This window comes from Meleagris gallopavo, chromosome 3 (assembly GCF_000146605.3).
Source record: "Meleagris gallopavo isolate NT-WF06-2002-E0010 breed Aviagen turkey brand Nicholas breeding stock chromosome 3, Turkey_5.1, whole genome shotgun sequence".
Taxonomy (NCBI): domain Eukaryota; kingdom Metazoa; phylum Chordata; class Aves; order Galliformes; family Phasianidae; genus Meleagris; species Meleagris gallopavo.
The window spans coordinates 11987042-12014828 of NC_015013.2; the positions used below are offsets into that span (position 1 = coordinate 11987042).

Sequence of the window (27787 nt, forward strand, 5' to 3'; positions counted from 1 at the left end):
TTTTTTAAAGGGAAAGCCTCACAAAAAGTAGAAATGCTCGTTCTTCAGCAAAAGCATTTGACAAATCCACAGCCAATACCTGCATCATTTAATGGTTCGGGAAAGTAAAAAAGAACTCCAGCTTTGGAAGATTCCAGTTCCTTTAATTAACCACAATTCTGTTGCTAGTTGATTCATATGGAAAGTAAGATTCTCATAAACAAATATTGCAATTGAACTTGTGCCAGGAATACATCTTTCCCAGGTGCTCTTACTGTGAAAAGACATAATAATATTATCTCACAAGTAAGTCCTGCAGGATATACTGGACTGATTTTCAAAAGGAAGGTGAACAAATAGTCAGGATAACTTTCTGTTAAGAACGTATGAAAATTCTCAGTAGTGATAATGCAGAACCATTTGCCATGGAAATCAAATTCTGAATAATAAAGTACCCCGCACATCTGTTTCCTGGATAAACAATTTCTATCAAAGAGAGAACAGCTGTCTTATCACATTACAAATATTCAGCTCCTTAACCCTGACTTTAGCTCAGTGACGTTACAGAAAGTATACTGCAGATAAGCCACAGACAAAAATGGCAAACATATGACATAAACTGCAGAAATTATTGCAAAGATACAGAAATTAACACTACAGCAAACAAACAAAACAACAACAAAAAAAACTATCTGTGCTTGTCAGATTGGAAGACATTTTGCAACTTTGAAGAAAGCCATGATGCAGCTGATGATGCACTGATCACCTGGATGTAACAGAACCAGCTCCCATAATAACAGTACCATTCCTCCCTTCAACATGAAGATATAAGAAACACTCCTTGTTGAGACTTCACTGACATGTCAAAGAATCTGCAATTATGCTGAAACACATAGCATGTAGGTATAGATTATAATAGCCAAAACATTCATTCTGCCATCAAAACATCAAGATCCAGTGGTGTGAAAACTAACAAAGTGGGAGCAGAGACCCACTGAGAGACAGCAGCACTCGGAGAGCAGCTGATACAGTGTGAGGAGCAGCAGGGATGGCAACCATTGCCCACATGGACAGAGGCAGCCTTGAGGAGCACTGGGTCAGGGTTGGCAGTCAGGGCAGTCAAAATTGCACAGCCTGGGGACAGAGCTGGGCAAGCAGAGAAGAATCACGGGGTGAAAGAAGGAGATGGACTTGTGGAATCGTCTCCTGCAGTCCCTGAGATAGACGTGTCAGCTGGCCACAGCACAAGAAACGAAAGATCCTCTTCACTAGAAATGTGACTGAAAATCTCACTGTCCTGGTAATGGCTCTCTGATTATTATCCATTATTGGTTTTTAATGTCAGAAGCCACGAGGTAGTAAACAGAATTCAAAAGGGATGTCAGGATCTCAGGGTGATAAGTTACTGTTCTCTTCTATCTTTCTGGTAGCAGGGAACAACATTGACAGGCACAGGCAGAACCAGATGATCCACACGTGGCTCCAAAGCTGGTGTCACCAGCAGAATTTTGGGTTTCCTCATCATGGGATGATCTACAGAACACCAGGCCTGCTGATGCCTAATGGGATATGCCTTTCTCAGAAGAGGAAAGAGATTTTTGTGCAGGACTTAGAGGAGTTGATAGGCAAAATTTATTTGGCAAAAGAAATGTTGGTTTTATTTTATGGCCAAATTATCCTCTTTCTTATTCACAGAAAGCCTCACTCTATATATCAGAGCACAATTTAGCCCATAGTTCGGTTTTATACACTCAAAATCGTTTCTTTGTCTAATGAGATACTTTTTATTTTATAGAATCACAGAATGGCCTGGGTTGAAAAGGACCACGATGATCACCTAGTTTCAATCCCCGTGCTGCGTGCAGGATCACCAGACCAGGCTGCCCAGCCTGGCCTTGAATGCCTACAGGGATGGGGCATCCACAACCTGAGATAATGCTGCTCAGCCTTTCTACTTCCTCCTTTAGCTCTAGCACCATGCTGAGCAGATCACACCTGCTCACACCGCACACAGCTGGTATCAGTGTATCAGGTAGCAGCGACGGGGCCAGGCATTCTCTGCATCCTGAGACCTGAACTGCGGCACGGACATTCGTGCTTTCAGTCTGAGTCTCCACGTCCCCTTTAGCAGCAGCTCGCCGCCGTGTGGTGACGACGGTTGCACCTCGGTGTGTCCGGAGAGCAACGACCTGTTAAGTGCTAAGCGCCAAGCCCCCTCCAATATAGCAAGGTACCCTGCCTTGCCTGTTTGCTCATCCGCTCGAGGTTTGCCCTGAAAATAACTCGTTTCACAGCGAGATAACAACCCTCCTCCCGACGTAGACGTGGGAATAGGCGACTTACCGTTCCTCCTCGTCTGAACGTGGACCACGTGAATCACACACCCTGACTCCTCCTCTCCGCCCTTGAGGCTCTTTCAAGGAAGAGGAGAGAAGCAGAGCCGTTGCCCTGGCGCTTCACGTCAGCCGCTCTCGCGAGAGCTGCCGAGCTGCTGTGTTATCTCGGGGATCCCTGCATGAAGGAGCCAAGCGAAACCCGCCTGTACCTCGTGATCAGTCGCTGCGGTTTTGGCTGGGAAAGCTCCGAAGCAGCTTTCCGAATCACTTACTTAAGAACTATTAGTTTTGCTTGATTAGAATCATAGCATTATAGAATGATTAAGGTTGGAATGGACCTCTAAGATCACCAAGTCCAACCATCAACCCATCACCATCATGCCCACTAAACCATGACCCCAGGTGCCACATCTCCACGTTTCTTACACATCTCCTGGGATGGGGACTCCACCACCTCCCTGGGCAGCCTGTGCCACTGCCTCACCACTCTTTCTGAGGAGAAATTTTGCCAAATATTCAAACTGAACCATGTGTTGCAGTGAGATGCAACAGCCTCCTTGCAGCATTTCCCAAGACGGTCACTTGGCAGAGAAGCTTCTATGGCATGGACATCCTGTAGGAACTACTACAGCAAAGTTGGAATATATATTATCAATAGTATGTACCACACAACCTCTCGAAGGGTGCTTGCAATGTCTTCTACAAACATGAATTTCACCTTACAGCCCTGTGTAACAGAGACTTTCACCAAGAGGTTGAAACTCACATAAATAGCTGTTTCAGGTAGGTCAGCTTGAGATGCAAGCCAGCAAAGGTTGCTGCTGAATTTGAAAAATGCTAGGTCTTCAGATCTTAAATTCTAAGTGAAACTCGAAGGGTATCAAGTTCAAAAAACAAACAAACAAACAAACAAACAACCACCAGCCATCCTGAAATCCAAGGCCATGTTAGAGGAAGTCACCTGCATGATTTGACCAAGGTCAGACATCACATCCTTGGCAGTATGAGGGAAAAAGTGATATCCAGATTTCTAGTACTGGTCGTTAATTGAATGATCTAATGGTTATGTATGCTTGTGGAAAACTGTAATAAAAAATGAGAACCCCATGCTTCATTAATGTCTTTGAAATATTTGTTGTTGAGGAACAACTCAAAGTCTTAAACACATTAACTTTTGGGAGAAAAAAAAAGAAATCAAGACTAACTAATGACTTTATTGGATATGTTTTGGAAAGGGATTGAGAGATCTGAATCTCCAAATTGTGAAGGTATTTCCACCACCTGGCAAAACACAGATACATCTTTTGCCAAAGAGAAGTTCAATGTGCTGGCAGGAGCTGAAGCTGAAAGAACAAAACTTTGACGATACACACTAATGCCTTTGGACCTTAATAAGAAATATAAGTCAGTCAGGTGGACAGTACCATTTAGCCCACCTTTGCTCCACACCAACCACTCTGAGGTACTGAAGGCAAACTAAGTCTTCATGCCTTACCTTTTATTATTATTATTATTATTATTATTATTATTTATTTGTGTCCTGTCTTTCGAACTCTGGGGATTCACGATTTCACACTCACAGTTTTTCACAGAGAGCTTGCTGCATCTGCAGCACAAACAGCTGACAGGACGCACAGCTGTTACCACAATACCTCATACTTTTTCTTTTTTCTTTTTTTTTTTTGGTCTCAAAAGCACATTTTCTACGATCACCACTTCAATCCAGACCGCGTTGGGGGCGGTGTCCTCCCGCTGTTGGGAGGGAGGGAGGCAGGCTGGGAGCGGGGCGGTGCTTTTCGGCTCCTCCCTACTCACCCGCCAGCGCGTTCGCCCGCTCAGTTGTTATGGCGGCCTCTGCACTAAGTTTCGTTCGGAACCTACGCTGGCGGCGTATCTGCGAGATAAGGTGAGCCCACGCCGCCTCCCTTTGCTGTGCCTCGGAGAGGGGCGGCTTCGACGCGTCCCTGCTCCACAGCCGCCCGTGCCTCTCAGGGCTTCCCCGGACGCTAGCTCGGGAGGCCTTTGTGTGGTTGTAGTCTGAGAGATTTGGTTGGGGTGAGTTGGTGGTTGGTCTAGGTGAGATTAATGCTCTTTTCCAACCTCAACAGTTCTTGATTCTATGATATGAAGTGTGACTCAGGACTCTGAGAGCAACGTTGGAGTTTGCACCGCTTTGATCTGCTCTTTTACTTGTGTCTGGCAGCTGATGTGGTGGTTTAGAAGCACTTCAGATACGCTTCTAACGTGAACGGCTTTGAGCATTCATATAGAGGACGGGTCCTTCTTTTCAAAAATAAAACACCGTTTAACACCTAGCAGTAGCACTGTTGCAGCTGCGTCAGCTTGGGTGGCAGTGACTTTGGCACAATTAATCAGTGTTATGAAATACTGCTGCTGGTAGTAAAACAATGACTCGTATCCTTAAGGAGCGCCGCAGCTCCAGTAGTGATAACAGGGCCAAATTCACTTTCTTTGGATCTTGCATAAAGTTATAGGACTGATTAAAACAGAGCTGCACATAACTGTGTAACCACAACCAAAGGTGAGTGATAGGTGTTTTCTTTGGTCCTGAATTGTCAGAGCATGTCTATGTCCTTCCCACCAATATTAACTATAGTATCTTCTTCTAACTAATGGCTGATGTGGAGCTCAGCTGGATTTATCATTTTTAATCCACCCTGTTTTTATTTCAGAACACTTCATTTCTCAGTTTCTGTCCTTAGGTCAGCCCTGAAGATCTCAGAAATGAGGCAAACTTACCCACTGAAGAGTGAGACAGTGGAGTTGGAGACTGTCCACCATTTCAGTGGCTGATTTTTCTTTACTTATTGTGTATGTGTGTATGTATATATATATATGGAAGCTTATGGCTTTCCTTCTGTGGGCATCTGTATACATATACAAATACAAAAGTTAACTTTTGCTATTTTTGCTTTCTCACTGCCACCTCTTCACACACATCCCCCTGTGCCCAAGTGTTTTTATTTTTGATCCACATTTCAAATGTGCAAACGCTAGACTCAGAAACAATGCTACATCTTCTTAGTATAATGAAAAACTTTGAATAAACTTAAAGAAATACTTCATTAAAAGTGCTCATCATGTTTCTGAACAGTTATCTTACTTAGCTCCTACTTTGTCCTTTTAAAAGTTGCCTCTTGTCCAGTTCAGTGGCATCTTTTGGGTGTGTTAGTTTAAAAACAGAACAAAAAGTAAACATTGCCAGTGCTGAGCAGCTGTGTGATGGCAGTTCCACTGCCAGAAGAGAAAGGAACCAAGACTGAGAGGAAAAGCAGAAGCTCTGGTGCAGGCACTGTCACTGATCAGAGCTCATGTAAGCCCTGTCCAATACGTGGTGCAAGAAAAATGTCACTTGCATCACAACTAAAGGAGTTCTCTTTGCATTAGTAACTACAGTAAACACCTTAAAACCTGCACAGGTTTGGACATGATTTGATTCTCTATCACTGTTCTCTTGAAAGATTTTGGACTATTTCCCAACGATTAGACTATCATAGTTCCAGGGGAGCCGCAGAACTTCTCAGAATTACTGAGCTCAGCTGAACAAGGTCTTGGGTAACCTCATCTCATCTCAAAGCTGTCCCTGTTCTGAGGTCACATCAGGAGCAGGTTACCTCCTGAATCCACTTCCAACTTACATTATCCTTTTTGCAGGTTTTGGAGCTCAGCTGTACCCTCACCACAAGCAGAGCAGTTTTGTATGAAGCAATTTAATGAGGATATCAGTGCGAATATAGGTGCTTCTGCTTGGCTTGTAGGAGCAAGATTAGGAGCAAATAAACAATAGTGCTTTTGAATTTTCAGTTCAGTGTCCTTACATGTTGCAAGCTGACATTTCTATACTTTCTGGACGCTCTGAAAGTTTAACAGATAAGTTATGAGTCTAAAACAGAGGTCAAGATGCCGTATGAAATGTGAAGATATCTGAATTCAAACTATTTCCCATAATTTCTCAAAAGCTTTTAAGGAGTGCATCTTGACAAAGAAACTGAAGTCACTTGAGCAGTCTGGACATTCAACTGCAGCATTTTTCTCCCTGAGTTTTGTGAGGGATTCCTTGAAGTATGTATATGAGTATCTTGAGATACAGAGAAAAAACACAAATAATGCAAATTGTGTGATCGATGTGACTTCTGCCTTCAGTTTTTTAAAAAAAACAACAACAAAAACAAAAGACAACTCCCTTAGGCAAGTTTTCTACCAATAATATTATTAACTTAATATGCTAAGCCGTTACAGCAAGAAGGGAGGAAAGACATTCTGAATTAGATAACAAAGGAAAATGGACTGCTACACATTATTAGATGTAATTCAGACATTAATAATAATGATTTAATGCTTTTAGTAACACAGAAAAAAGATGCATCAGAAAGACTAGATGGGTGTACTATCAGATTTGTATCAAAGACAGTACCAAAAAAAGAGAGAGATCTTTAGAATACTCATAGAAATAGAAGGGCAAAACACAAGAGTACTTAATTCATTCTGTTTTTAACAGTACATTTCCTTCCAGATACAGAGTTGTGAGTTTCATATGCTGGATCTGCTAAGTGCTCACTTCATGTCCTTTCTCATTCTATGTAATTGTTCCGATCTGCATTTGTCTGAGAAGGGGAGGCTGGCAAAGCTGTGCTCAGAACAGGATACTGTATCTGTCCAGCATTTGTACTTTCAGCTGTTTAGAATTGGAGGCTCTACAACTCCATTGCTGCAAGGTGGGCTGTATTTGCTTTTTACTGCTGGTCAGACTAGTAGGAACAGAACGTTTGTTGGTGGGAAGCCTGTGTCCGTGCTAGCCTCGTTTTGAGGGTTTACTTCATACTGGCTGTAGAACAGTCCTAGCACTGAGTGCCTGTTGGCAGTCAGCAGACATCTTATGAGTTTATATAATCTAGGAAGAATCTAACATGTACTTGTGAGACAGCTTCGCGAGAGAAACCAGGGGAGAGCAATTGGAAATAATTTAGAGATTTTCTCTGAGAACATTGTCATCTAAACTAAGACATTGATGTAGATACAGCCCATCATCCCAACTTGTTTCTTGTCATAGTACTCTCAGCAATTTCAGAAGAGGCTAGGTCCTATCAAAAACAGCTTTCCATCAACTGCTCTTTTATTTCTCAGCAACACTAAAGAGCCTTTTCAAATAAGTGCTATTAAACACATTTCAAATTAGGTGAACTGAAAAATAGTTAACTTTTTTGTAAACTGTTGGCTTTTCCTTCCTTATTTGGCCTTAGTGATCTTTGTGTGTGTTTGGAATACTCCTTTCTTCCAGTAAGTCTATTTGTACAGCAATATCAGCTCTTCAGCTTAGTAGGCAGCAGCTTTAAGAGCTAGAGTTCGCTTCCACTCTGTCTCTAGGACAGTGTCCATAGTCTGTCTTTGGCTTCCCAGCACCATCTTGTGACTGGGTATCTGCAGGTTTTCAGCCCACTCACACAGCAGGAGCTCAGCACCAAGTCCCAGTGCAATACACAACAGTCATTATTCGATCTCTGCAGCCATTTTCTATTCCCGTCTGGGAATTAACTGAACCTGCTCTCTGAATTGGTTGTCCTGTATTTGAAAGCGTAATTACATTCACTGGTCATTATACAAATGGCCCTTTGATATATTTATAGCAGAGCATGGTGTTATAGCCTTTGAAGACTTTCCCTTCATCAGTGACTTAAGTGTCATCTCTTTCTGCAATCCTTTACAGTTTCCTTGTTAAGTAAGAGACTTACATCTCTTACTGCCCTCCCTTCCATCGTGTTAGCTAAGGTAGAGAGATGTAGAGTTCTGGGAAGAGGTCTGGGATTTTTGTCTTTACCATGGGACTATGCGTGTTATAAATAAACTCTTCTGGTGAGAGTGGAGGAAGAACTAATCTCTTGTGGCTATGAGATTGTTTCTCTTGTCTTCACCGAATGGCCATGCTCTGGGCTGTCTTTGCATTTGGGTCTAATTGCAGGTGTTGGCACAACCAGAGCAGGTACGAACCTTGCCTTGCAGAAAACCTCCATGAGGGTGTCCTGGGGGTGACCAGTCAAAGTGGTGGCATCCTTTTCTCTGTGCCATTTCTGTCTTCCAGGCTTAGCCACAGAGAGCTCATTGGCCTCAGACGGGAGTCTGCCTTGTGTCACTGTAGTAGGCAATGCCCACTCTTTTTGTAAATCCTATTCAGAAAGCTGTGGTTGGGTATGGCCATGCAAACTTTAGTAGCTCTGTTTCGATACTGGATTTTTTTAGGCTTGAACAGCCATTCCTTACAAAGAGGGCTCAAGAAAATCCTACTTGACACGAGGAACCATGGTTTCCTTTTAAGTTTGAAACAACTTTGATAATGAAGCGACTTGATAATATGCCAACATCCTGGTTCTTAAAATACCCTGATGGTTGACTTTTCACACTGAAGGCAACAATATTAAACAAAAATTAATCATTCTTACAGTTGTCAGAAAAGTGTTTTATCAGTTAATAGTTTTAATATGATCAGTCTTAGAAAACTCAGGTTAACCAGATGCAGAAAGAACATAAGCATTATTATTTTGTTCACAAGGTTCTGACTTTCATGTTGTCCTAAATGCATACAAAAAATGTGACAGCACTAGATAGCAGTAAATTCAGTGTGAAGATGGATTGTGTTTTTGCTGAAATCCAAAGAATTTGCGTAATGTTTTGCCGTGTTGCTTTGTTTATATGTGTGACAGCTATCTCTTCAGTTGATAGCATGGAGAAGTGAGTGGAGATTTCTGTGATTTAGTTAGGGATTAAAGTCTCTTTTAAAGTCTCAGCCATCAAATAGAAATTATCACCATGTTGGTTTAGAAACAAGTAAACAACTTTGCCCTTAGTGCTGTCAGACTCCACAGTTCATGGTATCTTTATGACTGTAGTTGTGCAATGCCGTATTTAAAATCAATCAACCAACCTCCAACAGCCCCAGACCGCTCAGGAAAGAATCAACAACCACCCTTCTGCTTTCTGAATATGGCAGAGTCCTTGTTAACTCTCACAGACATTTGATTCCCTTGATGGAAAGCACTTTTCCTCTCCTCTCTTCTTTTTTTGCCTCCACTTTTTTTTCTTTCTATTCCCACCCCCTTGCCTTTTTTTTTTTCCCCCCAATAATCTTGTTCCTGCGCAGAAGATAAGGTTAGGCTGGAGTAGAGAGCCAGATGATGAGTTGTCCTTTAATTAGCACTGTGGCCCTTTGCTGGACTCTTCATTAGCTCCATCTCTCATGTGCAGAGGATTGGACCAAGTGATTTAGACATGGCCTCACCAGTGTTTCATGGAAGGGATTCTGTACTTAACTCGGATCTGAAAAGATTTCTCGAGGGTTGGATTCGTTGTGTGGTATTAAAACAGTGTATGATTTTTATTTCAGATGTGCTACCATTTTATTCCATAATAGATGTGCTTGTAAAATGCTTAGAGATTCAAACACATCACTACTGCAACTTCCATGCTCCTTTGGTTGTCAGCTACTTTCCCAGACCAACAGTTTTCTGTAATCTCCGTACTGATAGCACAAACCAGTGTGTCTGCATATTGCATCCCCCCCAGTTACTGCCAAGATTCAGTGTGAGCTTAAGACCTTAGTCTTGGGAGCTCCCGCTGTGGGTGCAGCCTTCTAAGTGATGTGATATAAACCTTTTATGAGGATCTAATGGGACGTGAACTGAACTCACTTGGAATGTATATGATTTTCATTTCTAACAGTGACTAACGTTCTCAGTGTTTTATTTTGAACACAAGAATTAGTAATGTGTAACATCTACAAGCTCATCAGGTTCTCTGATGAAACAAAGAACAAGGCAAGAGACACAGAGGGAGTCTAAAGAGAAAGAGTTGGAGATTGGTAAGACTTTGCAATAACATTATCCATTGATAAGCTGTAAATTTTCCCGTGACAGAATACTGCCTCATTATTTTCATAGAGCTTGTAGAGTAGTAGAATCATAATCTTTGTGACTGTTCTGATTGTATCTAGGTGTCAGGGATTCATGTGGGAAAGTAAGCTTCAAACAAATCATTTGTCTTCATTCACTGGCTCAGCTGAACTTGCAGTAGTGCCAGTGGATTTTCTAATGCTCCAGTAGTTGGCTGTGTCCTTGTTGGAAACCTAGTTGCTTTGGCCAAAAGCTATTAACACCAGTGAGCACTCTGCCTTTATCTCCACATAGTCAGCAAGATTTATCCTCAGCAGCCAAATAAAGAATAGCTTTTTTTCCTCTCTCCATTAGCAGCAAAATTTGGCGCATTTGTTCATGAGTGTTTAGTTAGAAAGTCACCTTGGGTGTACAAAGGACCTGTTTGTGTTCATTGGTCTCCAAGTAAACTTTGTTTCTTGCCAAATGTCACATGGGTGGGTATTGCAGCTTTGTATTTTTTTTTGCTAATGTTTATATTTTTGACTTTCAAACGTGTTTTGGAGGATATGTCTGTAAATCTTCCTGCTCGGAGAGACATCTTACATGAACTATGTCTATGATTCTATCAACTGGGGATGTACAGGAAATCCTCTGCTGTTTCTGTCTCATTCACCGCATCCAGTTATCTTAAAGTCTGCTGGAGAGGAAAAAAACTCTTAGAGATTTAAGGAGATTATCCCAGTTTCCCCCTCCTCTCCAGCAGCTGTGGTGAGAGAATATTAACTGTGTCTGCACAGAGAATGAAGAGCAGCCCATTTCAGATCTTAGTGAATGGTAATCTAGAGCTTTGATTCTTAGCTATTCTTTACAACTGAAAAAAAGCTGTCAAGTGCAGCTGAGCCACTTACACTAAACAACAGTGATTCAGCACTTCAATTTGCCGGCAGACACATCATTATCTTCTAGTTTTTGTGTGTCAAAATAATGTAGGAGTCTAAAATATTGAAAGCTGATAAGGATTTGTACACCGAATTTGTGTTTAGAACAACTGCTGAAATTTTCTAATATGAAGGAAGAAATAATTTGGTTTTTATTTCTTTCTGTTTATTAAAGCACCAGTAAATGAACTGATTGTAGAGAATTTGCACTGTTCTTTCCCACTAGCTAGATGTATAGGAAATACCAGTACACTGGAAGTATCTTTATTATATGATAGCAATAAACCTTAATTATTCCATGTTAACCACAAAATAGTGGAGGATTACCAAGGACTACGCTGGTGGAACAGGGAGGGAGGTTGTTTGTATGTTTGTTTAAATGTTTTTAAGGAAAACTGAACTTCTGTCTACTGAGTTATCACACCCCTGTTTGTCACAATGATTAATAAAACCTTGTACAATAAAACCAAGAAAACCAAATGTTTTGATTTCAAGACTGTAACTTTGGTGTTAATAAGTCTTTCTTAGGCTACTGGTTTTTGACCTAAGAAGTAAAGAGTTTGTTCCAACAGATCTGTGTAAAAGTGTGGGGAGCAGCAGCATGACTTTACCTGGTGCATCTGTCCACTGGTTCACACTGAAGGGAGAAATCAACCAACTCCAGATGGTAACCTACTGTTAACTGACTGCTGACCTGCTGCAGCCTGCTTGACTGGCATTACTACTGACCTACCGTTGTGGTGCGTGCTAGCAGGTGAGAGCAACATGGCTTAACTGAAGGCTCACAGAGAGAATCTGTGAATTGCCATGAAGAAGTGTGGGCTGTTTTACATGCAGGGAATGCTGCTGGTTAGTTGGCTTTTTGGTTTTGAGCAAGGTATAGAAGCTGGTGTCATGAAAAAGTCTTTTTTTTCCCTCAGAGGAGCAACTCATTTAGCTGTGTTTCCTTCTTAGTTGCTAGATACTAAGAAATATACTAGTTGCTGAAATTTGAACAGGCAGAGTCATTTGAGGCAGTTTCTGCTTCTCTATCTTCTGAATGAAAGCTGAATTTTATGGGGCTCTGCTCTAATTGTTTTCCTTTTAACTGGTAGCAGAGGATCTTGACAGAGATGCATAGAAATGAGGGGCAGTGGAAGTTCATACACAGTGTAGCTGTGGAAGCAGGCACAGACTTTTTCCAGATGGCAGAAGCTGCGAAGAAAGATATTCATGTGTCAAATGTGGTAACTCCACATCTCCCGTATAAGAAAAGAACATCTAGAAGTTAACAGTGGAGGTTATGAGATTATATTAGCATAAAAACCTGTCAAGTGGAGGTAAAGTAATTGGGGGGGGGGAAGGAAGAAAAAAAGTTGAAGAATGTATGACAAAAAATAGCGCACATAGAAGGCTGTTACAGGATAAGAAAGAGGCTTTCTTTCCTCCTGCAACTAAAAGAACCTTGAGTACTGTGTTCAGTGTTGGGCTTCTCACTACAAGAAAGACATTGAGGTCCTGGAGAATGTCCAGAGAAGGGCAGCAAAGCTGTGAAAGATCTGGAGCACAGGTCTTATGGGGAGCAGCTGAGGGAACTGAGATTGTTTAGTCTGGAGAAGAGGAGGATCAGAAAAGACCTTATTGCTCTGTACAACCCTCCGAAAGGAGGCTGTGGCAAGTTGGGAATAGGCCTCTTTTCCCTGGTAATTAGCGTTAGGATGATAAGTAATGGCCTTAAGCTGTGCCAGGGAAGGTTCAGGTTGGATATTAGAAAAAATTTATTCTCTGAAAAAGGAGTGAGGTGCTGGAATGGGCTGCCCAGGGAGGTGGTGGAGTCACTGTTCCTGGAGGTGTTCAAGAAATCTGGAGATGTGGTGCTGAGAGACATGATTTAGTGGGCATGGTAATGGTAGGTGAACAGTTGGACTAAATGATCCTAGAGGTGTTTTACTAACCTTAATGATTCTGTGAACCTTCACTTAGAATTTCTGTATTAACCCTCCCCGCCCCCCTCCCCCAACATTACAACACTCTTTTTTTATCCAGCAGTGGTGGAGTGATTTCTTCAACTCTCCCACAGGTATCTGCTGTTGGACTAGCTTTGTCACAGGTGCTGCTGCTTTTCCCAGCTCAGTTCTAGGTAGCCTGTAGTAAGAGAAGACTTGGAGGACTTAGCAGTACAGCAGATTAGCCCTGTCTACATTCAGTTACTTAGAGAAAGAAAGCTCTTATGTTGTTATGTAAGTGCTTGGAATATGTTCAGATTTATTCCTAATGTTATTTTACTGTATAGGTAAGTACCTTTTTGGGTTCAATAGTACACAGAATGAATGGTGACTTAGGCAACCTCCAGATTAAAATTTGTAATGATTTTCATGTTAACAGAATGCTCAGCAAAATAAAGTGAAGTAGAGTTTTACAACTTATGTACAGAAAGAACTGTAAGTGAATATGGAAAACAATATTGTTATTTTCCTAGTTACCAGAAAGCTGGTACTGCAAATGCTTTGCTTCTTCTCTTATGTTTTGAATCTTCATTTCAAGATGCAGATGCGAAGTCTTGCGGAGAAAATAGGAGAAGTCAGTGTCTTGGGTTGAATTTCTGTTTCTATGTGGGCCACTTATTTTCTCACTGTTAAAGTTTAAATACTGGTTGCTGTTCCCTTCATATGCCTCATTTCTTAACAGCTGCTGCAGTTGCTTACAAGTGCAATCTTTCCCACCAGCAGTGCCCTTGCATCCCTTCGTGTGTCTGAACTTGTACTCCTTTTCTAGATCCTTTTCTTTCTCCTTCAGGGAGAAAAATCAGGATAATCTGAAGGAAGGATCAAAGGAGGTACGAGGGAGGAATTGAAGCCTGAGACTCTCTGGAGCTGGAGTAGGCATTGTGGATCACCCATATATATGTTCTATATATTTGTCCTTGATTTCTCCTCCTCTTCTAACTTGTCCAATCTGTGTCCTTTGTAAGGAAGAATACTCATGTGCAGCCAAATTCAAAATTCCTTTAATCCTGAGCATATATGTGTACACTTTTGGGCTGGCTGCTGTGCCTTTCCCCTCTTCTCCCCACTCAAGTTTTCTTCATATATATTTGCAAAAATAGGGTCACTGTTGTGTATTAAACAGATTCTTAAAGACTATTTATCTAAAGTGCTTTGTGACACTAGTCAAGCTGCAGTGAAGTCAGGATTGTCAAAAGTGGTGTAAAACACCACTTAAACACTGAATCCACTTCAGCATTGTCACCTACTGGGCTGACAAAGCAGGATCTGAAGGTGAAGTTCTGTGACTGTGCAAGTTAACTGGATCGCCTCCCAGAAGGGTAAAGGATCAACTTGTTAAACTCTAACGCAGTGTTCTGAGCACATGGGTTGGCTTGCACATCAGTTCAGCTGGCAGAAGGCTCACCCACATCTGGGTTCAGTACTATTCTAATAAAGGCCTAAAATGATGACTTGAAGTAAACTGACGTCAAAATTCTTAGGCTACTTGGTTTTTTAATCCCAAGCTACATTGAAGTAAAGTTACATTAATGAAATGTTACAGGGCTGGGTTGTTATTTTGGGGACTGTTTTTTTCATTTTTTGATGGAATTACCTTTTTACTGATGGAAAGCTCTTCTTCCAGAATATTCTGTCCAACCTTTTCTTTTGCATGACTAAGTGCTATGTTATAACTATTCCTTTTTTAATGTACACCTTGAAATTAGTCTGCACTGCCGTCCTCAGAGATCCAGGCCTTTAGACTGCACACAACTTTGAAAAGATGACCACAACCAGACAGGCTGCGTACTCTTAATTCATAGACACATAAAGCCGTTGATGTTATTTAAAGAAATTCAAAATGAGTAATAAAAATATTCTGTATTTCTTAGATGTTTGTCATGAATATAACCAGTATTTTTTCCATTTACTAACAGGCAAGTGCAACGTGTCTGCATTCCATCAGTTCATCTGCACGTGACTGCGGCCACCATGCAAGTCAGCCAGAAAGACTTTGAGAAGGCTCAAGAGCAACTGAAACTTTTGAAAAAAGATCCTGGGAATGAAACGAAACTGAAGCTCTATGCTTTGTTTAAACAGGTTGGCTTGGTTTGCTTTTTTTGTAAGGGGCGTTTGTAAACTGAGGGGATGGGTCTGTAAAATATATATTAAAAATACATATTGTTCTAAAGTATTGTCTTAACTTAATCTCTTGAAATGCTCAAGTTATATTCTTGAAGTGCCCCTTCAGCTCTGCCTGAATTCTGAGTGAAGCCAGAACTATTTTGTTGCATAAACTGGGATTTGAATGTAAACCTTTATCCAAAGACTTAGAGCCAAATTACATCAATGTTGTGATGCCTTCCATATAATGTAGTAAATGTATTGATGCACCACAGAGGAAACTGCTTGTGCTTAGGAAAAAAGAGTGCTATGTACTTCCTCTTGCATACGTTGCATCTACTGTCAATCAGCTGGTCCTATGATACAGTGGTGTTAATATTTGAAGGTTTACTTTAGTGAGTGTGGCAAGTTTTCTTTTTAATAATTCAAGAAACTGTTCCCTCACATTGATTCTGAGTGAGGGTTCTTTTTTACTGTAGTGTGGAAGCAGACCTATGTAGAAACAGTACAAGCACCCCTATGGCTATGGACTAGCAGCTGGTAACTTGGGAGGCATTCATGGATCAAGATAGTGTGCAGGATCAATTCTGTAACATGGGCTGTGGCTTCTTATATGGAAGAAGGCAATGAATTGCTCTTTTAAATGAAAAACATAAAGACAGCAGGTTGTTCCATGCATTTTCAATAATTGATAAAATGAATATATCCTTTCTTTCTCACCTTCTACTCTAAATGTCTCTCTAATAGCATCCTCTTCTTCAAGAAGATTGATCATAAAATACTTTGGGGTAACTGAGACCTTTGAACATCAACTGATCCTGTGCCTTTGCTCATAATAGGGCCAATTTTGAAGTGAGATCCAACTTCATAGATCTTATCCAGTGGTTTCTTTGTTCACATAACTTCCTTATTTTTTTAATATAAGAATTGCACAATTTTGAGATAAGTTACTGAGAATGTAAATGCATGGGCATCTTGGAAATGAATGTCTCATTGGTTAGGTTCATCTGCAGGCCTAGCGCTGACTGATAGGAAATGGCAGGCATTGGGAATTTCGTGGTATGTGTACTGTCTGAATATTTTCTGACCACTGGAATTCCTTCTGTCTGAGGTGAATTCTGTATCCTGATCACGTAACAGTCCTAACTGTCATCTTCTTTAAGCCAAGGTACCTGAACTGTAATCAGAGGTTTAAAATTAGTTTCTTTCACTCTCTTTTCAGGCTACTGAGGGTCCCTGTAATTCTCCAAAGCCAGGTATGCTGGACTTTGTCAAGAAAGCCAAATGGGATGCGTGGAATTCTCTTGGCAGTTTGTCTCAGGTGACAATACCTATAATTTCAGTTACTTAAGCTCTGTCTTGAAATGCCTGGTCTATGAATGAATGCTTGATGTCTGAATTTACTACTTGTTAGTTGACTCACTTTGCTTCAGATCACAATGTTCTGCGGTGTATTTTCCTTTTGTACTATGAAAGCATAGATTTCAGTTACTGCTAACAGCTCATGTCAGCATAAGAGACCTATATGTATTGTGACTTTCAATAAATATACTTTTTCATTTTTTTATATTCTGCTGTTCCCTTTAAGAAAGATGGATTGAGTCTCTTACTTCTTACAGCTTCTTACAATGAAGAACAAATCTGTGAATCCAGAGTGATTTTAATAACATTGTCATTTTAAGAAGTTGGCCTCTGATGCTACTAGGAGACACAGGATGAAGGAAATACTGAATGCAGTCACTACTGCATAAGGCCTGCTGTTCAGGAATAGTTTTTGTGATTAGTCAAAGATCTTAATAGAAGGTTGGGGTGACTTTTTGTTTGTGTGAATTTGGTTTTCTTTAAATCTACCTGGATAATTTTGTGAACATAACATATTTTTAATAGGAAAGGAATTCATTGAGGCCAGGATATCATTGGGAAGTGTTTTTGAAGGAGAGCAGGAGCTAGGAAAAGATTTGTGGGAGCCTCTGGGGGTATCTTTTGCTTTTTTATTTTGTTGTTCTTTTTTACGTTTGTTCTGTTTCTGGAATAGCAAATAAATATTTAAGGAAATGAACTTGTTTGTGAAGTTGTAGTAAAGAGGAAATACATCTAGCAAAAGCATATTATATAAGTGCCTAATGTATGTTATCTTTTCAAGAAAATAGGTTGTAAAGCAGTCAATGTATAGTTCCTTTAAATCACTGTTTACTATAGAAAAAACATTCTTTTAGCTTTTGTACATCATATTTGTGCTAAAGGATAAACAGTATTTTCAAACAGTTTTAAAATGCTGTGGATGCATTTGAGCACCACATGTTGTAAACTAAAAAGAACTTTTCATTTGGTTGGAGAAAGTCCAACTGGTAGGCAAAAACAAAGGATCCCCAGAGGCATGGAAATGCTGGGGTAATAACAAAGGTCATTCAGGTAATCTTAGGCATGGAGGGGACAACTCTTAAACAAACCAATTTGTTTTATTTGGTCCTGTAGCACACTCCTCCTCTTTTTTTTTTTCTTATAGGTGGCCATTTTGTGAATAGCATAAAAAAGATAATCCTCAGTTTTTATTTATGTGTTTGTTTGTTTATTACAGGAGAATGCTAGACAAGAATATACTAAACTTGTCTCAAGTTTGATCTCCGCAGAATCTGCTGGCGAGAAAAAAGATACTTCTCCAAAAGAGAGCAGTCATGGTGGCTATGAAACCCTAATAGTTACCACTGATAGCAATATCACAAAGATAATGTTTAACCGACCTGACAAGAAAAATGCTATCAATCATAAGGTAAAGAAATTAATTTGCGAGGATTATTGGTTATATTTATTTTTCTCTTTCCTGATTAAGCTATTTAGGTTTTTCAAGAATAATTGCTACAAGTTCAGCAGAGCTACCTGCAGTATGGTGGTCAGAATTTTATGAGGGTTGAGTATATTGACAAACAGTGACAATGTAAGACATGAAGATCTAGTACAAAATCAAGCCACTAATGTTCTACAGATTGGGCTCTTCTGTGCCTTTTAAAAAATCTTGGTTTTCTTTTTTTTCTTTTTTCTTCAGCCAAACTTATTATAGGATCATGGGCTGTACTAAACTAAAATGGCAAACTGGAAGAAGACAAGTTTGTTTTGTGGAGGCAAGATTTGACTGTAGCCTTGCTTATAACAGTGCCTGCAGCCTAATTCGGTTTAGCAGTGTCATGTGTATGTCTAGATAGTTGTTCTCCTCCTGTAGCAATCTCCATGAGGAAGTCTCTCCTGCTGGGAGTATTGTGATTATCCTATTTCACAATGGCAATGATACCAGGATAGGGCTTTCACCCCACTGCTGCTAATTCTTTAATGTATTATTTTGCCGACTTAGACTGTTTCCCAGCTTTAAAAGTTAGCTGTTTCCAGTTTGTATTTTCCAAGGGATCTTATTCTGACCTTGAGATTTGAATTTGAAGTCTGAGTGTTGCGAAGACATGATTTTGTAATCAGAAACAGTACCTCAATTGCAGTACTTTCTGTACATGCAAATGTTTTTTGTACTTCAATGGATCATAGTTAAACTGTCTCTCAGGTTCCTTGTTGTCAGTGTGAATCACCTTTGTATGACATTTTGCAGCATCACAGTTATATTTCGTTGACTTTTCTCTTCTGCAGATGTACAGAGAAATTATCAATGCACTTCAAGAAGCTGCCAAAGATGATTCTACCATAGCAGTTGTTACTGGTACAATACTTATTATCCTTCTCATAGATTTGTTTTATTTTATGTCAGAGTACAGTATTGACATGAACTATCTACTTCACATTTAGGCTAAGATAGAATTATGTAAGTGGGGAAATGCTTTCCTCTGTTGTAGACTGAAGATTTTCGATAGCATTTTGGCAGAACTATTTCAAAGTGGTGCTTCAAATTCTTTAGCAACCTTGCAGTTTCTGAGATGAGAAGACAGTCATAGAATACTCCTGAGGACTTTATTGCCTATGAGGAGGTGATGCATCTGCTCCACAGCATTTTCCCTACTGCTTTTAGAGTTTGTTTGTATGGATTCAGTAAACTCTCTCTACTTCTGTGATACATTGGAACATACTAAAAACAAGCTCCTCAGATGCTGCCCTGTCATGCACAAGACAAAGTTTATGCTATGCGTTCATCTATGATCATTAGAAAAACTGATTTTTGGCTTCTTGATTCTTCTGGGGCTGCCACAGGAAATAACTTGCCAGGGATGATGCAGCCAAGCCCTGCTGTACCCCAGTCATCAAATGCATGATGAGTACAGTTGGATGACTGTAGCTGTCATGTGAAAGGAAAGCCCAAACTGATGCTGCTTGTGAAATCTAACAGCTCTGAGGCAGTAGCATTTGAATTCTTTAGAGGATCCTTTTGTCTGTTTCTGATGCTGACTGCACAACATGGTGGCAAGCGCAAGTGGGAGGGACTGAATGGTTAATGCAGGTGCTGCCTTTCTGACCTATCCTTATTGCATAGAATCATAGAATCATAGAATGGCCTGGGTTGAAAAGAACCACAGTGATCATCGAGTTTCAACCCTCTGCTATGTGCAGGGTCACCAACCAGCAGACCAGGCTGCCCAGAGCCACATCCAGCCTGGCCTTGAATGCCTCCAGGGATGGGGCATCCACAATTTCCTTGGGCAACCTGTTCCAGTGCTTCACCACCCTCTGAGTGAAAAACTTCCTTCTAATATCTAACCTAAACCTCCCCTGTATCAGTTCAAAACCATTCCCCTTTGTCCTATCACTGTCCACCCTCATAAACAGTTATTCCATCATATAGGATGATTTGGACAGTTTAATCATACACTATAGCTTTTAAATACTCCTTGCTTTCTTTCATGGTGCTTCAGACTGTCTTGTACATTACTAATAAGTTCTCTACTCCTTATTGATGATTAAATCTTTCAATAGAATGATTTCAGGCAATGTTATATGCTATGCCATTTTCTTAGTGCATCATAATGAAAGTGAAACTTGCTCAACATATTAAACAGACTATTCCATCTACTTTTGAGTTCTTTGTCAGTTTGAAGGGGAATGAATTGAGATATGTAAACTTACATTTCCATTTTCATGTTAAAAAAAAGGTATATTTCTCACTTGTTACGTGTGAACGACCGTGAAGTGACAGCAAAAATCTGAATAAGTATGCAGGGAAAAAAATAAGATGGATTTTTTTTCAACTGACAGTGCTGCAGAAAATAAAAAAATATTTTTTCATATCAAATCTTTTAAATTTGATATTCCTCACTTACTTACCCATTGTTTTTCAGTGAAGTCTTAGTCAAAACTTATTTTAAACTGTTGTTGTAGATGATCTTAAAGATACTTTTCATACTTCAAGACAAGCTCTCTAATTGCTTAATAGTGTTAGATGCGTAGAGGGAAATTTTTATGTAAATGTAGTAAATGAAAGCTTCTCTTGCTACTTAGAAATCACTGGTACATTTATTTATATCTGTTCTTTGCAGGAAATGGAGAGTACTATACAAGTGGAAATGATCTGAATAATTTTTCTAATGTCCAACCCAGTGAAATGAAAAAGGCTGCAAAAGATGGAGCAGAATTACTCAAGTAAAAATCTTGTTTTCAAATACGCTTACATTACTGTAACAGATAAAATAAAATTTGCAGGCATTGTTAGAAAACATGACAGCTGGAGCCCAGTTAGGCTGTGATACCTCCAATTAGGTGACTGTGTCTGAGAGCTCATCGTGTGTGTAAATACAAAGACTATGGAGGAAAGTAGAATCAATCGTAAGAAATAAATGGGGAAATGAGGTGCATGTTAGCAATCTCTTTGCAATCTTTTAAGCACAGTGATGGTGTAGACTTGATTTTCATTTTTAGCCCCCAAAGTGCATACAGATAAAATGACAAAACTGTATTTTTGACTCTGCATTTTGTAAATTGTTTTTTGATTTATAATTTAAACAGGAACTGTAAGTGAAGTGCTCAGTTTTGCAGCTTTTACTTGGGCAGGCTGCCTGTGGCTGGCAGTTGCCTGTTACGAAGTGATAGAGTCTGAATCAGTTGCAAGAAGTGCTATTTAGCGGTGCTCCAGTCTGTAGTGTTCTGTAGGGTATTCCACACCATCCATAGTCTCGTGGTCTCTTGTTCTTCCATCTTGTTTTTGTGGGAAGACTGTATTTGTTATGCTGCAAATGTTACACAGGGACAGTGCTTCATGACAGTGGATGGGCAAATATCCCAGAGAAGTGGAGTCTTTATAACACTGTTTACTTCTTCAAAAGGTTGTATTTTGAGAATGCATTTTGAACTTCTTGGAAGAAGTAGCTATCAAAAGAAACAAAGTGCTGTTTCTCAAACCTGTGCAGAACAGCACTAGGGAATTCTGCATTGTGGTAACATCACAATTTTGGTACCTGCTTGGAGCTTCAGTGCAGAATAGAATCTGTGAAGGAAAGGGCTATTGGAAGGGTAGAATTGGAATGGAAATATAGGGAGGTGAAAGATTTGTTAGCGAGCTGCATTCAGCAACTGTAACTGAATCAAAATTTGATTGCAGTTAAGGCTGAGATGATATGTGCATGTTTGATTCCCAGCTGGCAAGGAAATAGAAGTATTTTAAATAGTTATTCTTATTTTCCTTGCTAGTGTTCATTTGGGAAATTGTCTACAATATACACTAACTAGGATACAGCTCATGTACTTTGTTATGCAGTATCTAATCATGTTTTGAAAATGGTTTGTATTTGATGGAAGAGACTGGAGAGTGTCTTACCTTGTTTCTCCTTTTCAGAGAGTTTGTGGGCAGTTTTATTGATTTTCCTAAACCACTGATTGCAGTGGTGAATGGCCCAGCTATTGGAATCTCTGTAACACTCCTTGGATTGTTTGACGTTGTCTACGCTTCTGACAAAGTGGGTATATTGCATAACTGATCCCAAGACAGTCTTGGCTCCTTCTGTAGCAAATGTTATTTGGTGTAGAGTAATCTGATAGGAAAAAAAACAACCACACAACAGACAGGTATAAATGCCTTTTCTATCACTTTGAGGAATACCTCTATTAATTACCTGTCTTAGAGTTGTGCATCAGCCAGTGTTTAATATGCATTTTAAAACATAGCACATAGTTATGTAGCTAATTTTTTATGCTCTCTGTTGTTTATCTATATACTGTTTTTAAACAGAACTTAACCCAAGTTGTTAATTAATTTTAGGCAAGCTATTAGTTGCATAATTGTCAGCAATGGGTGGTACTTTGACTTCTGCCTCAGCACTGTGTTAGACTTTTCCTCAAAGGCCCTTCTTGACTAGCTTTGTCATTATGAGACTTAAGAAAAACTAATCTGCAAGACTAAGTGTTGCTTGCCCCAAAAGGATTGTCTATGACTATGTCACTCCTGACATATGCTTATATGGTATACATAACTCATTCAGTATATTCCAGTCCATAGATCTTTTTTATCAGGTTCTTGGGTTCTCCCTCTTCCTTCCTTCCCACCTGATCTTTCCTTACTGCAGGATGACCTTATTGATTCTTGTTCCTGGATCTAACAGACTACTTTCATCCTCTCAGCTTTCAGTGTGCACTTATACTGTTGGCTGTATTTCAGGTTTACATCCATTGTCTTAATCTTTTCTTTTTTGAGCTTTAGTTTTTTCTCAAATGCTCTCAGTCACATTCCTCGTGATTCTTTCCAGTTGTTCCTTGTCTTTAAGCATGATAGTACAAACTGAATACATCAGTCCAGCTTATTCCTACTGCCACAAAGTAAGAAAAACTTCTCCACATAATGCACACTGTATTTCTGTTTTGGCATCCCAGGATGTCCTTTGATTTGTGTACTTGTGATCTGCTGTAACCCCTGTATTCTTAACTGTAGAACTGTCAGTTAAATATTAGTTCCTATCATGTACTGTATACAGAGTAATTCCTGCCAAACCTGTCCATACTAAATAATACCTTCTTATTCATACTTCTCCAGTTTATTAAGACTATTTTGAATTATGATCAATTCCCCCTTATCTTAGTATCTCTGGCATCTGTAAATTTACATAGATTTAGTTGCACCTTATTTTGTATTGTATTTCTTTTTTTTTTAATGTCTGCACACATGTATTAGTCTCACCCTTAGTCATATGACATAGGTTTCACTCCCTGTGTACTTGTATGAAAGTCAATGAATGGCTCATGATTTAGCTGTGAATATCTGTTAGCACCTTCCTACCTGCACCTGCAACTTTTACTTGAGGATTTCTGTAGGGTCTTACAAAGTCCTCCACTTAAATTAGCCTTTCCTACTAAAAAGTTTATTGAGGTCTTCTCAAAGATAGAAGAATATTCTCTGTTCTTCCTTTTCCAGGACTGGGAGGCTCCATGTAGTAAGGTCATCCTCATCCACATTATATTGTACTTTCTCTGCTAATTTGGTTTAGGCATTGATGTGGCCTACTCTACAGGTGTCCAGCATTGTTATGACGGGACTCTGATTTTATTCCCAGCCAAGTATTCACAGAATGGCTATGTTTATAGGACAATGTGCAGCTCAATTTGACAACTTAAGAGATGGAATTGAGTGGTTATCAGATAAGAATGCCTTCTGCACTGGTTTTGGCTCCAGTTCCTGGAACACCCTTTCTCCTCCCTTTGCTAAAGGAGAACCAGTTGCACTAGCCTTTATCCTTGCAGATGCCTAATCTTTCTTACAAACTTTCAATCATACAGATATCCCAAGCTTGCTAGGAAGCCTACTGATATGTTCTACTGTATAGTCACCTGCAGAACAGTACGAAATGATTACCTTGTACTAGGAAAGATTAAACAGCAATGAGCACTCTTCATGTGTCAGTTCATATTTTTTAAAAGGCAAGCCTTTTATCTTCCTTGCTTAAAGTTGATATGCGTTGTCAAAACACAAAGCTTTGCATTTAAGTTTTAACTTACAAATGGGGTTTGGTTTTGTGTGATCCCACGATATATTTCTGCCACAGATTCCTTTTTCAACTATTCAGAAAATTTGAGGAAAAAAAGATTCTACGAGTTGAATTTTTCAGCAGTAGAATAAATTTAGTGTGCTTTCAGAGAGGGAGATTCTCAACCTCCCAAATTATTTGGGCTAACTGTGAGAGTAGATATGCCTGAGCAATCTTTTTATAAAGATCTTGCATATGCAGATTAGTTCTCCAGGCCTTCTATTCAAAGAAGGTAATTTCATAAATGGGGATTATAAGATAAGGGAAGTGAATTATATATAGAGAGAGACAATTTTTATGTGCATTGAGAGGTTGAGGCTGATTATATTTAAAGCCTACTATGGTAGAAGTTCAAATCTTTTTCTGGTGAACTCTGTTATATTAGAAACTGGAAAATGAAAACTAAATCCCTGTACCACGCTCTGTTATGAGCTTTGTTGTTTTTTGTTGTTGTTGTTGTTGTTTTCCAGGCTACATTTCATACCCCATTTAGCCAACTTGGTCAGAGTCCAGAAGGATGTTCCTCTTACCTGTTTCCAAAAATCATGGGCTCAGCCAAGGTAAGAATGTCTGCACTGTATGTAGGATCTTCTGAACTTTGTGTCAGTATTCTCCACTGCAAGTGGAGTCACAATGAGTCCTTGGAAAAAAACTGCTCACATGTTTTGAACCAAAGATAAATGTAATGACAGTATCAGCACAGGCATCTGAACAGAGGACTGAACACTGGTAAAGCTATAGAATGATGTTGATGTAAGTTGTCTTTTTTATGGCTTCCTCCACCTGTCTGAGACTATTTCTGTATAGTGAAAGGTTGTATCTTTTTTCCAGCAGTGGGAGAGAATGATGTAAAAGAGAAATTTAAAAAAAAAAAAGAAAACTCTCAAGAAATGCCTTGGCAGGCTCATCATTACATGGCTCCAAGGCTGATGACATCAACAGGATTTGGGGCTTCTGGGTCATGGGATGGTGTACATAACACCATGGCATGGACCTTTCTCAGAGGGAGCAAGGGATTTGTGCAGGAGTTAAGGCTGATAAACTACAACATCATTGGCATAAGTGAAACCTGATGGGTAGAGCCCTGTGACTGGTGTCTCTCTATGGACTGTTCTGGCTCTTTCTGCACAGACAGGCAGGGCAGGTGAGGCTCTACTGAAAAAGACATATAGGCTCTTAGTGAACAGTAGGAGTTGGAGGCCAGTCACTAGTGGTGTACCCTGGGGCTAATACTGGGTTTAATACTTAACCACTTAATGGAGACAAAGATAATGGGACTCAGTGTGTTTGCAGATAATAGAAAACTGAGATAATCAGAGGGACCTGGACACACCTGAGAATCTCTTGGAGTTCAGCACAGGAAAGCACAAGTCCTGCACTGGGGGAAGCTATGTACTAGTGCAGGCTGTGGACTGTATGGCTGGAAAGTAGCTTTAAGAGAAAGATCTGGGGATCCTGGAAGACGTCCAGTTAAATGTGTTTACTCTTACTGCAAAGAAGACCAAAATTATTCTGGTCTGCATTAGGCATAGCAGTGTCCACGCATGGACTGAGGCAATCTTCCCCTCTTCTTAACACTGGTGAGTGCTGTATTGTGATCTAGACTTCCCCTCCTAGGGAGACATGGAAATATTGGAGAAGGACAAGCAAAGAACCACAACAGTGGTTGCAGCATTGAAGCATACTGCATTTGAGAAGAGGCTGAGAGAGCTGGAACTGTTTCACATGAAGAACAGAATCTCAGGGGGATCTTACAAATGTTTACAAATACCTTATGAAAGTTGGTAAAGAAGATGGAGACATACTCCTGTCAGTGGTGCCCAGTGAAAGGGGGACCAGAGGAATGGGGTACACATTGAAAGATTATGAAAATAAGAATTTTACAGTGAGGGTGGTGAAACACTGCAATAGGTTGTGAGGAGTGGCTGCCAAGTGTCCATCCTTGGAGATGCTTCTGGGCAGTCTGCTCCAACTACCCCTGCTGAGCTTCCAACTAGACAATCTGCAGAAGTCCCTTCTAACCTCATCTGTGTTTTGTGTTTAGAGAGCAGATTTTAACAGGCAAGAGCCTAAAACAAATGTGCCTTGGAAGCTTGTACCTTTCCTGTCATGTTCCTTGAGTCTTGATCACTCACACTCTGCTTTTCTTTATTTAGGCAAATGAGATGTTGCTTTTCAATAAAAAGCTGACTGCAGCAGAAGCCTGTGCTCTGGGACTTGTGAATGAAGTTTTCCCTGACAGCACCTTCCAGAAGGAAGTTTGGGCAAGGTTAAAAGCTTATGCAAGTCTCCCCAAAAATGTCAGTATTTTAATTTTTTTCTCTATGCTATAAGCCTCCTGCATTATTAGTCCTCCTGCCAAATCTGTGTTGTTTCTTGTTTTCATGTAATCCTTAACTGAAATAACAAAGTTCAGCGTACTTTGCTTCTCACCCTGTGTTGCTGAGGAAAAACTACTTCTTTTTTTTTTTTTTCCCTGGCTGAATCCAGTACAGTGCACTTTACACAGAGACTCGATGACTGAAAAACATTGAAAATTAGCTATTTAATCCGCTTGCAGGCTACATGCAAGTTGGATTCCTTCTCTTTGTTTTTTATTTTAGCAATAGTAATAGGTGCACTGTGGGTGCTGAGGATGAAGCTGGCTGGGCTTAATTTTTTTGTTGAATTCAGTCATCCCGTTCACTAGTTTAGGCTTTGCAAAATTACTTGAGTCACAATGGTATTGTGTTGTGTTGGACAAGAGGAGATACTCACATTAACTCCTGATAATCAAAGTTACATTTGGCACTACAGGTAGTTAAATAAGTTTCACTTCTTACGCTCATCTACATAGCTTGTGAGCACTAAGTGATTGCTGTATTGTTCCCCATCAACTTCAACCATATTAGCTTTAGTAATTAAATGCAGTATTCTATTTCCAGCTAAAGGGTTGACTAAAAGCTAGATGGTACAATGTTAATACATCCCACTTTGAATTTGTTGTGTTTGTTGTGCTATTTTCTGAAATTAATGTATAGAAAACTTCCTGATATTCCTCAGTTAATGTAGATATTTTCCTTTCTCCTTCAGTCTTTGGCAGTGTCAAAGCAATTGCTACGAAATATGGAAAAGGAGAAGCTCCATGCTGTCAACAGTCAAGAGTGTGAAGTACTCACAGAGAGGTGGTTATCTGATGAATGCCTAAATGCTCTTGTCACTTTCTTTCAGAGGAAATCAAAACTGTAATCTTTACCAGTAGAGCACGTAATGTTCTGGAAACAGCAATTCACCTTCTGGCAGTAGTCTTGTCTGCCCTTATCCTTAGTAAGCTTTCTCTGCAAATAATTTTACCTTTGATGCACTATATTTCTCTACAGAGTACTGGGTTAAAACTTTTTCATGAAATTAATGCTGTGTTATGTGCCTTGGATCCATTATGGTTATTTAAATTAAGGGAAAAGGTTCGTTATCCTGTAGGCAGAAGTGGTGTTTCTGAATAATACTAAAGTGGATTGTCACTTGAAAGAAGCAGCAAATTCAATAGCACTGTATTTTGATAGCTTTTCATTGTCTTACAAGTGATTTTTTTTCATGTGGGGAAGAAAATGCTGTATTAATGAAAAATAAATATAAGTATTTAATTAA

General features: G+C 39.8%; 1 protein-coding gene and 1 long non-coding RNA gene across 3 annotated transcripts in view; one reads left to right on the top strand and one right to left on the bottom strand.

Annotated features, from left to right (window-relative positions):
- The window catches only part of LOC104910118, a 179311-nt gene extending 176610 nt beyond the window's left edge, over positions 1 to 2701 (bottom strand). Inside the window, exon 1 of the long non-coding RNA XR_002113012.2 lies at positions 2323 to 2701. This is a non-coding gene — a long non-coding RNA (uncharacterized LOC104910118). The remainder of the gene's footprint in view (positions 1 to 2322) is intronic.
- A 1409-nt stretch (positions 2702 to 4110) lies between these two features.
- ECI2 (enoyl-CoA delta isomerase 2) lies at positions 4111 to 27787 on the top strand. Of its 2 annotated transcripts, XM_010708406.3 has the most exons (11): positions 4112 to 4221; positions 11709 to 11890; positions 15038 to 15200; positions 16447 to 16545; positions 17803 to 17994; positions 18855 to 18924; positions 20690 to 20792; positions 21982 to 22102; positions 24631 to 24720; positions 26317 to 26460; positions 27233 to 27787. In XM_010708406.3, the coding sequence occupies exons 3-11, from the start codon at positions 15093 to 15095 to the stop codon at positions 27386 to 27388; spliced, it is 1083 nt and encodes a 360-aa protein (XP_010706708.1). In that variant the 5' UTR covers positions 4112 to 4221; positions 11709 to 11890; positions 15038 to 15092; the 3' UTR covers positions 27389 to 27787. The 2 variants fall into 2 exon arrangements, with proteins under 2 accessions (XP_003204816.2, XP_010706708.1); XM_003204768.4 differs by lacking the exon at positions 11709 to 11890 and having other exon boundaries at positions 4111 to 4221.